We start from the raw sequence: 16,001 nt of genomic DNA on the forward strand, positions 1-16,001 counted from the left end.
CACAAGAGCAGGCACACAAGTCTCCAGCAGGATGCAGAGGCTGTTGTGCCTCCTCGGCAGGGGCCTGAGCACACTGCCAATTCCCTCCTCCTGCCAGTAAAGGCCAACCCTTCCAGACGATTAAAACATGCTTGCACCATGAAAGGGGCCAGGTAAAAAGACATGGCTGAAGGTAACTCACTGCAGAGCAACATAATTCTTCAAACTAGAAGCAAAGGCAAACGAGGTCAGAGGCCAAGTCTTTCTGCTGATGAAAGGGCATGACCCCTGGGAGCTGTCAGAATGGCGAACCAGACTTTAAGGGGAACGTAAAGTAGAGGCTCAAACACCTGGTGACCTGAAACCTCTAGCCTTATGTGTCCTGATGAACAAGCTCCTTCCACGAAGGAAGTCCTCTAACCATGCGCTCTAACATGACATTTGCATTTCTTACTTGCGGCAAGGCTGGTGCTTGTGACAAATTTATATCATTTTGACATGGGAACTCTCCAACCACAGGACCTAGAAGAAAATAAAAGGTTTACTACTGACATAATAAATACTGGCCTACAAGAGCAACTTAAAAAATAGAAACTGAGGGGGCCTGGGTGGCTCAGTGGGTTAAAGCCTCTGCTTTCGGCTCAGGTCATGATCCCAGGGTCCTGGGATGGAATCCCACATCTGGCTCTCTGCTCAGCAGGAAGCCTGCTTTCCCTTCTCTCTCTGCCTGCCTCTCTGCCTACTTGTGATCTGTCTGTCAAATGAATAAATAAAATCTTAAAAAAAAAAAAAAATAGAAACTGAAACTGGACTTGGCCCATGCAGAAACTGTACCAGGCCTGTGTCCCCTCCCCCAGGCTGCCTGCTCCCCAACACCTCAACTGCTGGTCCTACCTCCTATCCGGAATGTTGCCAGTGATGGTTCACAACGTTACTGTGGCTATAAAGCCTGGCCCACAGCAACTTTGATGCCCATGCCTGGCCTCACTGGACCCTGAGGCTCTGACCAACCAGGAAGGATCCAGTAAAATAACCCAGAAGGTCAGGGGAGCTAACGGTTGGGAGGTAAACCTTGGCCCCTCAGAGACAGAAGATGGGAAGGACTGAGCAGATGAACTGTATGCAGTGGTCCCTCGCACAGCTTCTCTAAAGATGTCCTAACTAGCTGTGTCTCCTTGAAAAGTTGTGACCAGCTTGGCACCGTGGCAGCTAATGCTGGCGCGCTCTCCTCCCCGGCCTCATTTCCCTTTGCTCCTTATTTTTGCTTTGATAAAGCAGACCCTGCCTCCATTTCGTCCCCTCCTCTCTTTACTCTCTGGTACCCAATGAAGGGATGCTCCTAGGGCAAGAGACGACCATCAGGTGCCTAAAAATACACTTTAAAAAAAAAGGTCAATATTTAATACTTACAAGAATCCATTTCTCTGGCAAGAACATGGACGGATACCTTATGTCTCCTTGGGGCATCTACTGCCAACATTTCCTAGGGAGAAAGAACAAACAGCAGGGTCACCCTTCTGCGCCACTTAGGAACTTAAAATGAAGTACTCTTTTACAAATGTGAAGAATTAGCACTCACGTAGCCAGAAACAAAAAAGAGGTTTCCCCTTACTTAAGAGTGTTTCCTTTAAACTCTACCAAGATTAGGTAAGGTAGCCAAGAATTATTATTAACCCCATTTTACAAATGAGAAAATGGAGTCCACAGAGATGAAGTGATATACTCAAACTCCTACAGTTAATAAGTCCCTGGGTGGGATTGGAAACCTAGCCTAGGACTCACTGGGGTGTGAGGCAGGACCTAACCTAGTAACCTTTAATAACTCCAGAGGCGATGGCCGGAGCTTAGTCAAGGGTTGAGCACAACCTGCTCCTCTAAGAACCTTCTTAGCTTCTGCACCAGGGCACTACCATGGTTCCTCATCTACTGAAAGAGAAAGGAAACTAACATTTCTCCAGTGTCCCCTTATATCAGGCACTCTCCTGCATCAGCAGACTTGAGTCTCTGTAAGCTAAGTGTCATGATGGTCTGATTTTATTTATTTATTTGACAGACGAAGATCACAAGCAGGCAGAGAGGTAGGCAGAGAGAGAGGAGGAAGCAGACTCCCCGCTGAGGGAAGAGCCTGATACAGGGCTCGATCTCAGGACCCTGGGATCATGACCTGAGCCGAAGGCAGAGGCTTCAACCCACTGAGCAACCCAGGCACCCCGTGATGGTCTGATTTTAGAGACACAGAGAGGTATGATGACTTGCTGAAGTCACACAGCTACAGTGATGGTATGAGAGAAACAAGTTGGTTCTCTTCACTCCACCAGGCTCCTTTGAAGGACTTCCCTAGGTCATACCATGAACACTAGGCCCGATGAGTTGATAGATCCTGTGGGAAAGTGACTCTTGACCTTTTCCTTAATGCTGGACCACTATTGTCTTTTCCAAGGGGAAAACACAAGTTGTGTGGAAGCTGCCCCTGATTACACCCTCAGAGTGAGAGACTGCTGCCAAAGCCACATCAGCTCACTAAGTATTTACGGAGCAGTTATGATAAGGCAGGTCTTGTGCAGCTGCAACGTGAACCCCACTGATGCTGCACCACTAAGGCGACCACAGCTCTGCCAGTTGCCAGGACAGCCCAGGTTTGCCCACAAGCCTCCTCTCAGGCCCTCCAGCCTCTTTCAGGAGCTCGGCCCAGGTCTGCCTCCAGTAACACAAAGTACCTCACTTGAGACTGTCTCACTTACTGAGAAAAAATTTGCTTCCAAAGATCTATTCATTATCGCTTTTTACCCAACTCTTCATTGCCCTCTTATCAATCTTTATCAGTAGAGGGTAACACCCTCTTCAGCTTCAGACTAGTCTCCATTTCCTGACCAGCTCTGGACAATTGCCTTCCCTCCCGCCCACCTTTTCTCCCCTTTCTTTCCTTTTCTTTTTTCTTCCTTTTCTCCCCTTTCTTCCTCCCCCCCCCCCCCTTTTAAAAAAGTTTTTATTTATTTATGTAGTTGAGAGAGAGCACCACTAGGGGGAAAAGGCAGAGGGAGAAGCAGACTCCCACTGAGCAGGGCGCTCGATGCGGGACTCAATCCCAGGACCCGGGACCCCGACCTGAAGAGAAGGCAGATGCTTAACTGACTGAGCCACCCAGGTGCCCCAATCTCCATCTTTCTAAACAAACGAACCAATAAGAAAATTGCATTTTCTTGCAAACCGTACTCTAAGGAACACTGGAGTCCCAGGAGATACTTATATTTTGTGAGGAGGAAAAAAGAAAAAAGGATGCACGCTGAATCACTTTAGGAAGTTTCGTTAGTCTGGGCACCTGGGTGGCTCAGTTGGTTAAGTGTCTGATTCTTGGGTTTTGGCTCAGGTCATGATCTAGGAGCACATGGGCTCAGGGCCCTGTGCTCACTCAGTCTGCTAGGGATTCTCTTTCTCTCTCTCTGCCCCCTCCCTGCTCATGCTCTCTCTCTCTCTCTTCAATAAATAAATAGGATCTTTTAAAAAAATGAAGTTTTATTAGTCAAAATTAAATGCTAGGCTAAAGAAATTTTTACTGTGGGGTTTCTCAGAACTTCTAAAATGCTAACACACTGTTGATTCTCCAAAAACAAGAATGAAGAGTGTAGTCTTTCCCAAACTTGCATGGTCATGAAACCCTTTCTTATAAATTCCCCTACTAATATCTTGTGGAACAATAGTGTACCATGGAACACAGCTAGGAAAAAGATGCTCTAGACTTAGCTTAAGCTTGGTAATAAAACTCTTATTTTTTAAGACAAGACTCAGTCTTATAAACTGCTATTCTTACAAATTCAGTAATTAGGTTCTACTTATAATTTCAAATGAGTAATAGAATTTGTGGAGGGGAAGAAAAAAAATCCTGCTTGTGGAAACACAAGAGTAAGTTATATTGGGACATCACTTCTCTTAAACACTCACAACTAATAATGCGTTAGAAGCCAGAAAGAGCTGAACATGATCACCCTTTCTTGTAAGCCCTGGGAACAAAGACGTAACCTCACAAAGTAAATAGTCTGAAGCAATAAATAGACACAACTGAAACTTACTTTGTAGTATCAACAAGGAAAACATATTCTGATTCAAAGCATTCTGATTAAAAACATTTAAAAAACTCTGAGGCTGAGAATTATTACGGAAGAGGTAACAGCAACAGATACCATTTATTAAATGCTAAGTGCCAATGACTTTGCACACCTCACCTCAATTCATACTCCTATTAATCTCTATTGTATAAATAAGAAAACTGAGGTCCAGAAGCTCTAGTCCCTGGGGTCTTCATTCAGAAGCCATGCACGGTCCTGCTCCTGCTTCACAGGTAAAAGACCCTTCCGAGCAGGATAGCTGACCGAGGCTGCAGAAGATCCAAAGCAGTAACATACAACACGGCACAAATAAGATCTGCTTAGGAGTCAAAATCTCAACATGTAAGTTCAATTACCTTGTAGAATTTGATGATATCTTCCTTGGTAAGTGTCTTTAAATATGCAACTTCTGTATTGTCTGAAACAGCAATCAAACAGTAATTTACTAATATTTCCATCTTATGTAGCCCAGAATACTATAGTAAATGACCATATACTTTGTTCTAATGCTCTTAGGTATCCCTATTTTTAAGTGATCATCTGCTCTTGCAAGTAGTCAGGGGATAAATATCAAGTAAAGCGCCTGAAGACATCCTGGCTTTCTACTTAGGAGCTACTGGATCGGCAGTCCAGTCACATCAGCTTTTCTGAGCCTCAGTTTCCTCATCTGGAAATTGGGGGTAATAACTACTTAAAGGGGCTGCTGTGAGAACTAAGGAAAATGATGAGTGACAGTCACACGCTACTACCCACATGGCAAATGCTCAAGAAATGGTAGGCACCACTGCCAATGGCTAAAAAATGACAGGTAAGAAAACGGGAGCCCCAGACAAAGGCGTCTTGGCTAAGATCTTCAGCTTGTTGGTGTCAGAATGAGAACACAAGTCCCTGACTTCCAGCGTGGAGCCCTGCCCTGTGACTCTCCGCTGTAGAAGAAGGAAGCCACTGAGCAGGCGACTTCAGGGAGCACAATCGTCCCAAATGTAATGGCACCGGCACCGACACATTCTTGGAGATCCCTGCAGGCAAAAGTTTAAACCCCTGTGCCTCAGGGCAGGCTTATCTCAGGAGAGTTCAATCTGCACATTTTCCTTTTTCTTTTTTTGGTATTATGAGCCATAGATAAGTACATCATCTGTGCTCAGCACCTCAGAGGCACACTAACTGAACACAAAAAAGTGAAATTAGATTTATTATTACTGCATTATTATGAGATACAGGAAGAGCCAGCTCTAGTTTTAGAGAAGAAAAAAAGATAAAGTTTTTTAATAAAAACTGTTATGATGTTAAAATATGGTTCTTCAGAAGTGCTATGCTTCACACCCCAACCAAATTAGCACCAGAACATCACCTACAAGAGGAGTACCATTTTGTAGAATGGCCTCCGTGTCCTCACACATTACACTCATGTGTCGTAAATGTCGGGGCCCTCATTTTGCCTTACCTCTGTCAAAATTGTATTGCTGAGAGATGATTTCCCCCCAATATTTAGCACACTCTGCGGACAGTTTCTTTGGTTTGTCTAGTCGACGAATCGCTAATGCTTGAATGTGTTTTTGAAAAGCTTCTTCTGTCATGTCCTCTATGGACTTCTCCATGGTGATTAGGAAAGCTTCCACTCTGCTCTCTAGGTAGTGAGGCGGCTTTTCTGACTGGATGATGAATCGTAAACCCTGTATGCCGTTGGCTCGACGCGGCCCGCTAAAGACGATATAGCCTGAAACACGAACATCAGCCAGTCAGAACTCGGGCATCTGAGCCTTGGGTCATTTTTAATCCTTCAAAACTTATCCTATCAGAGCAGTAAAATCTACTTATAGGCTTTGTATTATTCACCTCTGAAGAAATATGAATAACTAGGATATCCTAAGTCCCTAAGGATAGAGCAAAAGAGCTCTCTGAAGAACAGTTAAAAAGTTGGGAGATAATTCTTTTGCTTGGAAAAAAAAAAAAAGGAAAAAACCCTTTTCATTATTCAGTCGTACATCCCACAACTGCTCCCTGTCTGCAAGTTAATCATCCTCCATCTATGTTAAAGTCATTCCCATTCCTAGGACAGACTGAACTCATTTTCAACCCCTTACCATGATTCCACCGCTGATTCCTTTCACATCCAAGTTCCCTATATGAATCCATTCCTAGACCGACTCTATTCAGACTAAAAATCTCGAGAGACCAAGTAACAGAAGGTCACACTTCTGCTGTCACCTTGTGAGCTCATGTACAACCACCCTTCCACATCTTGTTCAAACTGAGCTGTGCTTGCGTCCTGCAGCTGCTCTTCCCTGAACCACATCTCTGACAGCTGTGGTGTCTTTGGGTCCCACTTCCGAGGAAGTCACTATCTTCAGCGTGACCTTTAGTTGCAGTGAAGTCTCTCAGCCACATTTACCACGTTGCATGGTAACTATTCCCTTATAGTTTGTTTATGGTCTGTCTTCCCGACCATAACATCAGCTCAAAGAGGGCAGGGACTTCTCTTCTGTTCACCTCCGATCAGACAGTGAGCACCTGACGGGATGGACCATTTATCCCTTTTCCGTGATGAGCGTCAAGCGTAGCGGTGGTTTAAAAAATGAAAATACTTGGAAAGATTCACCCAAATCCTCTTTCATTGGTTCTTCCCAGTCATTACTGGGGCTTCTTTCTTTTCTCATTGATTAAACCTGCCAGGAACTCCAGGACTTTAAATAGTGCCTAAAACGCTGCCTGAAACATTTTCTCAACACTTTCTGTATGCCCCAGGCCTGGAATGCAAAGATGGGTAAGAAATAATACCTGCTCTCAGGGAACCCAAAGTTTCATGAATCTAAACTTCTCTGCACGGCTTGCTTTCCATCTTGCCTTCCATAATAAATAATCTTCTGTTTGCATCCTCTCCCCCTACCCAAAATGTCCCTTATTGACATGTATGTACTGTAAACACATGGCCTTCTCCTAAGAAGTGCTTTAATGTCCACACGATGTTAACTGCTTAATTTTTAAAGTGGATTCCCCATAACTTTGCCTATGGGCGAGTTTTCACAGCCTTTCTCAATGCAGCAAGGCCGTAGCACCATGCAAGTGGACGGTACATGTGGAGAATGCTTCCTGAGCATAAGGGTTGCTCAAAGTCTATGGTATCCTGCTACTCCCCACTTCCCTCTCACCCAGCTGCTCCTTGGTGCGCAGGGTGTTGAAGCAAGGTTCAGAGATGATTTGACAGAAGAGCTCTAGAAACATATTCTCTGAGGTGCTCTGCATGTCTGTCTGGTAGTATATCTCGATGCCACAGTTATTGTGAACTTCATTCCTCTGCTGATACACAAACCATCCTCCTAGGAAGTTTCAAAAAAAGAACAGGTTCAAAATCTTATTTAGGGTTTAATAAAGCCAATGTTTTGTCTGGCTTTTTAAAGTTGTTTTATCTGGTTGGTGTTTTTCGGCAATTCCAAACTGCAATTAATTTATTAAGAATGTGAAACTCAAAAAAAAAAAAAAGAATGTGAAACTCAACTAACTTACCTAAGGGAAGCCTTTGCTGAATATAGCAATTTGAACTTGACAGGCCCTCAATAAACATTCATCAAATTTAAAGGGCAAAGAATTTATAAAAGACCCATTTTATGGCTAAGTATTAATGCTAAGTAAAACCCACAGTTAATACAATGTACAAGTTAGTGCATGTACTAGCTTAGAACTAGCTAATACAGATAAGACTCTCAACAGAAATACCACTTGTGTTTTAATAAACATACAAAAGAATTCTTTTTTTTTTTTTTTTGTGGAGGGCCCGACTGCCATCCCAGGGTACCCCCAGCCCTTTGTTTAACCACGGCTGTGGACCAGTGGTCTCAGATATTTACCATCACCTGTTTATAAGAGGGAAGTGTGGTCATATTTCTATCTCTTTTGTGGGCTGCAAGGTTGCCTTATTGGGGCTCATGTGGGAAGTGGTTACCGTTAGAAGGAGGGTAGAATAACAGTACTCACAAAGGGATTTTGATCCAAGAATCCTTTTGGATGTCAACTTTTGGCCACCGTGTTTTTAGTTTTATTTTATTTATTTATTTATTTATTTATTTGCCTATCAGCCTTCACTTCGGTCGTGAAAAGAATCAAGCCACAGCTGGATGGCGGGCTACCCCAGCCGGGCTGGAGCCAGACTCATTACTAGTTGTTGGGGCACCTGCTCAGCTTAGTCAGTTAAACATCTGCCTTTGGCTCAGGTCATGATCCCAGAGTCCTGGGATGGAGCCCCGCATCAAGATCCCTGCTTAGGGGGAAGCCTGCTTCTCCCTTTCCCACTCCCCCTGCTTGTGTTCCCTCTTTCTTTGTCTTTCTCTCTGTGTGTGTCAAATAAATAAGTAAAATCTTAAAAAAAAAATTACTAGTTTTGACTTTATTATCTTGGATTTCTATTTAACATTTCATTTTTAATATCAATACCCACACCAAAGATCATTTCACAAATTTACAGAAATGTGTACAATGCTTGGAGATAACTTAGCCTAACTCCTCACTGTAGAGATGAGGAAGCTAGGGCCCTGAGAAGTGGGGGGACTTTTCTAAGGACACCACATTGAAATAGTGGACAAATACCTCATCAGAGTTACTCAGAGATGATCACGCTTCATGATTTAATAACTTTACTTCATGAGTCATCTATGTGACTGAGTATATATAGTGTTTAGGGCTTAGTATAAGACTTCCCAAGAAGATTTCTCAGAGTAGTAATGATACGTTGTGTTCACTTACAGATGGTGATTTAGATATCAACAGTGAACAGTGAAGGGAGACACACAAGCTGGAGTTGTATTTCACCTATTTCATTTTTCTGACCAGATCCAAGTTTGACCAACAGTCACACCTTCTGATTGTGTACTGGTGGCTCAAAATTTCCTCTTATCACAAGAGGAAGGGGAACACGGTCTGGAGCTCCTATGACTTCCCCTCTCCCAACTTCTAGCCTTTTCACATATATCCCAAACTGTCTCCTTCACAAGGCCTGAACATTTCCTTTTTAAATTGTTAATACTGTCTTCTGGAGAGTTAACTGAAGGACTGTGTAAGACATTCACACCTAGTCAACTGGCTAAGTCAGAATGACTCCCTAACTCCCAGCATTTGGAGACTGGGATATGAAGTGACCTGTTTCTGAGCTTGGAACATCTGGCCAGTGCACTTGGAGAGAGAGAAGGCCCTAGGAGAGGAGAGAGAAAGCAGGAGGTGTGAGAAAAGAGGTGTGAAAAACTGATTTCACTTTGAAAATCTGTTTCTGGACTGGCCTCCCTTTGCCTGACGCCCAAATGCTGTGCTGTGGTGTCTGACTGGCATATCCTGATTCCTTCTCTCTGCCCCATGGCGGGGACAGACAGCGCCAGTTTGACATGAACCATCGCCAGGCCTATGATGATGCAAAAGAGCAAGAGCTCTGTGAAGGTGTCTGCGAGCGTTCAACAACAGGAACACCGTGAGGTATCACGGTGAGGGAACACTGTGCTGGAGTAGCTTCAGCAGCTTCTCAGAGGAGTCAGAAACAGAGCCCGACCTTAAACACTGTACAGTCCAGCAACGGGATGGAGATGCACTCAATCCCAATGCAAGAGAAGAAGGGCTCAGCATCTTCAACAAAGAAAGCTTCAGAAAACCTGTGCTGGGAGGTCGGAAGAGGAGGACTACTTCCAGCTGGGAGTTTGAGGAAAATTTTAGTGGAATGGGTGGCTTGTAAGATGGGGCCTGGAAGGAAGAATAGGGTACAGATGTCTATAAAAAAGAGAGAAGGAAAGGGAGCACTATCTCAGGCAGATAAAACAGTATATGTGTGTGGGGGGGTGCCTGGCTTCGAGCACAGACCACGCATGCATGGGGAATAGCCAACATCACATTTAGCTAAAAACAAAAAGAACACATAAAAAAAAAATCAATGCTTCTCATCCTTGGTCTAATTGTTACCTATTACAGAATTTTGAACAATAAGTGAAAATAATGCTTAATGAGTTTTTCTATGAAAAGAAACCATTGTTAATACAAAAGTAATCCAACACTGCAAACTCCAGTGTATTAATTATTACCTGTTCTTTTATGCTAATTCCTTATGAAATATGCATGTAATGAATACATGCTGTTGTCTGCACCTGTGAGTTTCCTAAAACTATTTCTGCCAAAGACTCCTATGGGCCTCCAATTCAGTATTATGACTCTAGTTTCCATTTTTCATAAATAGATTTTATTTCATGCTTCACAGTCAACACTTCTTCAGCTTTGTACCTTTCTTACTTCCTAACTCTTCTACATTCAACTGCCAGTCAATTCTGATGTCATTCTCTTAAAATTACTGCCTACCTCCAATTTCACCTCTTTGGCTTTACTGTAGAGAATTTTCCGGCAGAATTAATTCTCTTTAACCATACTTCCATGAATAGTAGAGAAGCCAGTAGATCTTCACCATAAAACTTAACATTATTATCCAAGTGACTTCAACCCACCTGTAATCAGCCACAACATTACGTCAAGGCAGTCCGGTACCAAAGTTAAGATATCCAACTTACCGTCGGGGAGCTGAACTTCTCTATACCGAACCAGCTGACTTGGAAGGAGAGGTTTTGTATGAGCATGTTCAATGAGGGTGTCTTCAACCATCTGCATAATTCCTAGTGCAGCCTGTGGGAAAAGAGCATAGCACATTACAAAACCACAGATGTCATCTGAGAATAAAAATGGCATACTGGGTGGTGGCCCATGCAATATGAAAACAATATAAACCAAATATCATAAAAATGGATTTTTAAACCTTAAATATATTTGACCCTAACTCAAATGGGTAAAAACTGAATTTGTCAATCGGTAATACAATCAGTGTGGCAGAGATGAAGAAAAACAGACCCAGACCAGCATCGACAATGACCTCAGTGCTGTGGGAAAAGGAACCGCCAAAGCTGGAGAGGTACTGGTGATGGAAAGTTGGTCCCAAGTGAATGACCCTAACCACAGACACAAAGCAAAGGAAGTGAGTGAGCATAAGGCTTTTTAAGAAATACAACTGGGGTACCTAGGGGGCTCAGTCGATTAAGCGCCTGACTCTTGGTTTCAACATCAGGTCACGATCTCAGGGTTCTAAGATCGAACCCCGCCCTGCGTTGGGCTTGGTGTTCAGTGGAGATTCTGTTTGAGATTCTCTCCCTCTACCTATGCCCCACCCCCAATCGTGTATACTCTCTCTCTCTCTAAAAATAAATAAAATCTTTAATAAATAAATCTGACTTTAGTAAAAAATCCTGTCTTTGCCACTTATTAGCATCTGACCTCAGGCACACTGTTTTGGAGACAGTATAGCAGAGTAGTAGGAAATGTGTGGGGTCTTTTTTGTTTTTTTTTTAAGATTTTATTTATTTATTTGTCAGAGACAGAGAGAGAAAGCAAGCAAGCACAAGCAGGGAGAGTGGCAGACAGAGGGACAAGCAGGCTCCCCACTGAGCAAGGAGCCTGATACAGGACTCGATCCCAGGACCCTGGGATCACTACCTAAGCCAAAGGCAGACACTTAACTCACTGAGCCACTCAGGCATCCTGAAAGTGTGGGGTCTTGAGAGAGGCTGCCAGAATTCCAGAATGGGAATTCCAAAAAGCCTTCCATGTGCTAAACCTTTGGCATGTACCATTTAATTTAATCTTTAAGCTCTAATTTACAGATGAAAAAAACAGTACTTATTCTGGAAGAATAAGTACCTAGTATGTGGCAGTCAGGATTTGAATGCAGGCTGACTGCACACCATGTGCTCTTATGCACTACACAGTCCTGCTGTCCTACACAGAGTAAGGATTATTATTTCCATTTCCTCCTGTGACTGCACAAGACGGCAAGAGTGGAGGAGGCAGCCATGAAAGTAGGTCCACAATTGACCACCATCATTCTACCCCCTCATATGCTGTTCTATCTTCCTCCATAGAGCAGAGAAGTCAACACTAATGTGCTTATATTCACACTGTGGTGGTGAACAGTCTTAGGCCAGGGTAAAGAAAATCTCTTACACTGATCCCCACAAGTCTGCCAGAACCTCAACCACTCACTTGCTTTGTTATATTTCCATGGAGAAGGGCTTCGATGTGCAGCCGTGACAGAAGTTGAGGTATGAAGGCCTTAAGGCGAGGAAGGGTGACATCTGTAAAGGTGTAAAAAAATAGTGAGCTCTACCTATGAGGTTGCAAAAGAAATGACTCTGAGCTAACTGAAGACTTACAGAAGAGCTACAAAAACAGTACAGAGTTCCATATGCGCTCTACCCAAGCTTTCCATGGCACAATGGTCAAAACTAAGAAATTAACCCTGCTCCAATACTAATCACCAATGGAGTCTATATTTGAGTTCAGTTTTTCCCAATATTCTTTTTCTGTTCTGTGATACAACCCATGATTCCACCTTGCATTTTAATAACATGTCCTTAGTGCTGTAGGTCTCTTCTAATCTAGGACAATTCCTGTCTTTCCTTGACTTTTATGATCCTTAGATTGTTGAAAGTACTGTTCAGTTACTTTATAGAATGTCCTTTGAATCTGACTAGTGTTTTCCCATGATTAAACTGAGCTTAAACACTCAACTACTAGGAAGAGAACCACAGAGGTAATGCATCCTTACCGATGTATCATAACAGGGGAACAGGATGTTGGTGTGCTGTCATCCTGGTGATGTTAACACTGACCACTTGCTTACAGTGCTGTCTGCCAGATGTCTTTACTGTAAGTGCACTGTTTCATTTTCAGTTAAAACAGAGTAACCCATGCATGTTCTACAAGCAATTAGGTTAAGCCATGTGCCCATCAACGCTAACTTTTCCCATTGTGATTAACAAATATTTATTTGGGGAGAAATGTACTTTGAGACTATACAAGTAACACCCTGTTTCCCCTTACTCACTAATTTTAGCATCCATTGGTGCACACTGCCTGTGTCAATTACTGCCATGGCATCATAACAGTGATTTTCCCCTCATTCCTTTTCCATGCATTGATTTATTTCTTCAATAAGAAAGAGTTGTCCCCTCTCCATTAGGACATCCTATTAGTAACTGCTGCAGTGGATGCTAAAAACAGTGACTAAAATTCAGAGACACAGGAAGGGAATTAGCCAGTGCTTACTATGGGTCATTTTATATGTGTTATCTTATAAAGCTCAAAGTATACACTACTACTCCTGTTTTAAAGGTGAGAGAACCCAAGGGAAGATAATTTAAGTTTCTTTCCAAAGGCATCAAGCTAGTAAGCTGTAGAGCCGGCATGTAACCCCTGGCTTTACTCATCTTGAAGCACATGCTTGTTCTCCAGACGCTGGGAGCACTTCTCTGCAGATCACTATCACAACACCTACTCTCTCCACCTATACTGAAATGATCTGTTTACGTTCCGGCTTGGCCACTAGACTGGAAGTCCCTGAACCAAGAAACCCCAACTATAACTGATCATTGTTTATCTCAAGCACTTGAAGTCTAGGGCCTGGTGCACAGCAGGCAGTCGGTAAGTGTTGTGGGAATGAACTGAACTCTGAGGTTCCTGCTACCCCAGCACCTACACGGCTGACTGACTGACAGTCATGAGGGAGCCAACCTCTCACATTGAAACGTCAACATTCCTGGATGACTGTATGAGTATATACATATGCCACAACAGAAGGATTATTTTTTGAGCAGAGAGTGTCAACCAAAAAAGCACTTTCTCTATAAAAAACACATTTTAGGTTTCATATTCCTATGATATATTTTAGAGCTTATTCGGCTTAAAATTAATATACCATATGACCCAGAATCTAACAAAGGGAGGAAAAAACCCAACACTTTTGCTTTCTGATTATGAGTACAGGTTCAAGTTTCAAAATAGTTTTACAATCAATTATGTGGCTTTTTTTTTTTTTTAAGATTTTATTTATTTATTTGACAGACAGAGATCACCAGTAGACAGAGAGGCAGGCAGAGAGAGAGAGAGAGGAGGAAGCAGGCTCCCTGTGGAGCAGAGAGCCCGATACGGGGCCCGATCCCAGGACCCTGAGATCATGACCCGAGCTGAAGGCAGAGGCTTTAACCCACTGAGCCACCCAGGTGCCCCATGTGGCTTTTTTTTTTTTTAAGGTAAAACTCTTGCTATTAACTAGACATGACTCAAACATTTTGTGAAGGATTTTAACTGTCCAAATTAAAAATGCATTAGTTCTAGTTAATGAATTTTATAATCTATATGCCTACCCAATGACTGAGGCAACCACTAAAATGACTGTCAATACTGTGCTCTTGATTTGTCACTGAAGACATCAAAAGCATTATACTTACATAATAAGTTTAAGTAAGGACTTGTCATACAAGGTCATTAAAAATTCAACAGTATTCTTTTACTGCTGAGCATGTGGGGGAAAAGATGAGTTGGTAAAGTAATGCTGAGAAGCGAGACAGATAAAACAATAAAGGGCACTATCAGTCTTCATTCTTCAGAATGAAACAATCCTGAAGTAATCTCATTCCATTCAGTACATGCATACTGAGGACATACTTGGCACTGGATTCCAAATAAAGAGGGTAAAGGAAAGCATAATCACTGCCCTCAAGGAATTTAGGACTTTCAAATGAAATCTCTGAAAACTAGATTTGAGATTTTAGAAAAAAAGCAACAAAGGACGACTCTTTAGGCTTTACACATTTTTCTGTGTTTAACTAACAGAGCTACAGATGTCTGAGCACAATTCCTACGTGACAAGACTTTCAACCTCAGCCCTTTTATCCTCTTCTGAAAACTTTAGTATTAATAAGGGTAAGTATTTTGGTCAAAACCTTTAGTCACCTGCAGAAATCTATGAACAGCAATAACTAGCTGCTATGGGTCCAGATTGAAAGAGGCAAATGGGGCGCCTGGGTGGCTCAGTGGGTTAAGCCGCTGCCTTCAGCTCAGGTCATGATCTCAGGGTCCTAGGATCGAGTCCCGCATCGGGCTCTCTGCTCAGCAGGGAGCCTGCTTCCCTCTCTCTCTCTCTGCCTGCCTCTCTGCCTACTTGTGATCTCTGTCAAATAAATAAATAAAATCTTTAAAAAAAAAGAAAGAGGCAAATGTGGCAACACAGCCTGAATATGAAAGCCACTTCGAAGGGCAACACTGTTTTTATTTAAAAAAAAAAAAAAGTATATGCACAGCTGGCTTTAATAAAACTAGAAATTATTAGAAACATAAACACTAGATATCAGGATAAATCAAAATATTTTAGAAAAAAATAAAGAGGCTTATAAGCAGAAAAAGTCTCACCATCCAGGGCTTCCTTTAATTCATCTTTAGTCCAGGCCACTTCAGTCATCAGCAGGCGGAGGTAGTACATGGCGTGCTGGTGAGGCTGCTCAGCTCGGAAATTGTTAAGTGATCGCATATACTAGTGAAGGAAGACACAGGTTCATTAATTTTATAAGTCCTTTTAAAATCATTTGAAAAGATCAACTATAATCTTTTTTTTTTTTAAAGATTTTATTTATTTATCAGAGGGAGAGAGGGGGAGAGAGCGAGCACAGGGAGACAGAATGGCAGGCAGAGGCAGAGGGAGAAGCAGGAGCAAGGAGCCTGATGTGGGATTCGATCCCAGGACGCTGGGATCATGACCTGAGCCGAAGGCAGCTGCTTAACCAACTGAGCCACCCAGGCGTCCCAAATCAACTATAATCAAACTTTATTCTGCATAAATCCTGTGTTACTGGAATATAGGAGTATTTGCTTCTTTCTCCTTTTTGAAGTGAGGGAATTTAGAATGGGGCTTACTCAAATATTCTCTGAACCTTTAATTTAAGGGCATGCTTTTTCTTTATCTGGGCTGCTGCTTTATCCACAGCATCTGACACGTATTCTAAGTGTTCTCCCTGTGGGACATCTTTCAACCCTCAGAAAGTCATCCCCAGTTTTCAGGGCCTGCATCTCTTGGTG

The 16,001-nt window shown here is 42.7% G+C and overlaps 1 protein-coding gene across 4 annotated transcripts in view; it reads right to left on the reverse strand.

The window, feature by feature from the left end:
- Nucleotides 1–16,001, reverse strand: part of IDE (insulin degrading enzyme) — a 132,217-nt gene that overhangs the window by 4,637 nt on the left and 111,579 nt on the right. For all 4 annotated transcript variants that reach the window (XM_082721936.1, XM_082721933.1, XM_082721934.1 and 1 more), the window contains exons 17-24: nucleotides 15,339–15,459; nucleotides 12,132–12,223; nucleotides 10,613–10,724; nucleotides 7,232–7,399; nucleotides 5,527–5,799; nucleotides 4,439–4,500; nucleotides 1,390–1,462; nucleotides 434–501 (exon numbers count right to left, since the gene is read on the reverse strand). In XM_082721936.1, coding sequence (XP_082578062.1) covers nucleotides 434–501; nucleotides 1,390–1,462; nucleotides 4,439–4,500; nucleotides 5,527–5,799; nucleotides 7,232–7,399; nucleotides 10,613–10,724; nucleotides 12,132–12,223; nucleotides 15,339–15,459 — 969 coding nt within the window. The remainder of the gene's footprint in view (nucleotides 1–433; nucleotides 502–1,389; nucleotides 1,463–4,438; nucleotides 4,501–5,526; nucleotides 5,800–7,231; nucleotides 7,400–10,612; nucleotides 10,725–12,131; nucleotides 12,224–15,338; nucleotides 15,460–16,001) is intronic.

This window comes from Mustela nivalis (assembly GCF_964662115.1).
Source record: "Mustela nivalis genome assembly, chromosome: 2".
Taxonomy (NCBI): domain Eukaryota; kingdom Metazoa; phylum Chordata; class Mammalia; order Carnivora; family Mustelidae; genus Mustela; species Mustela nivalis.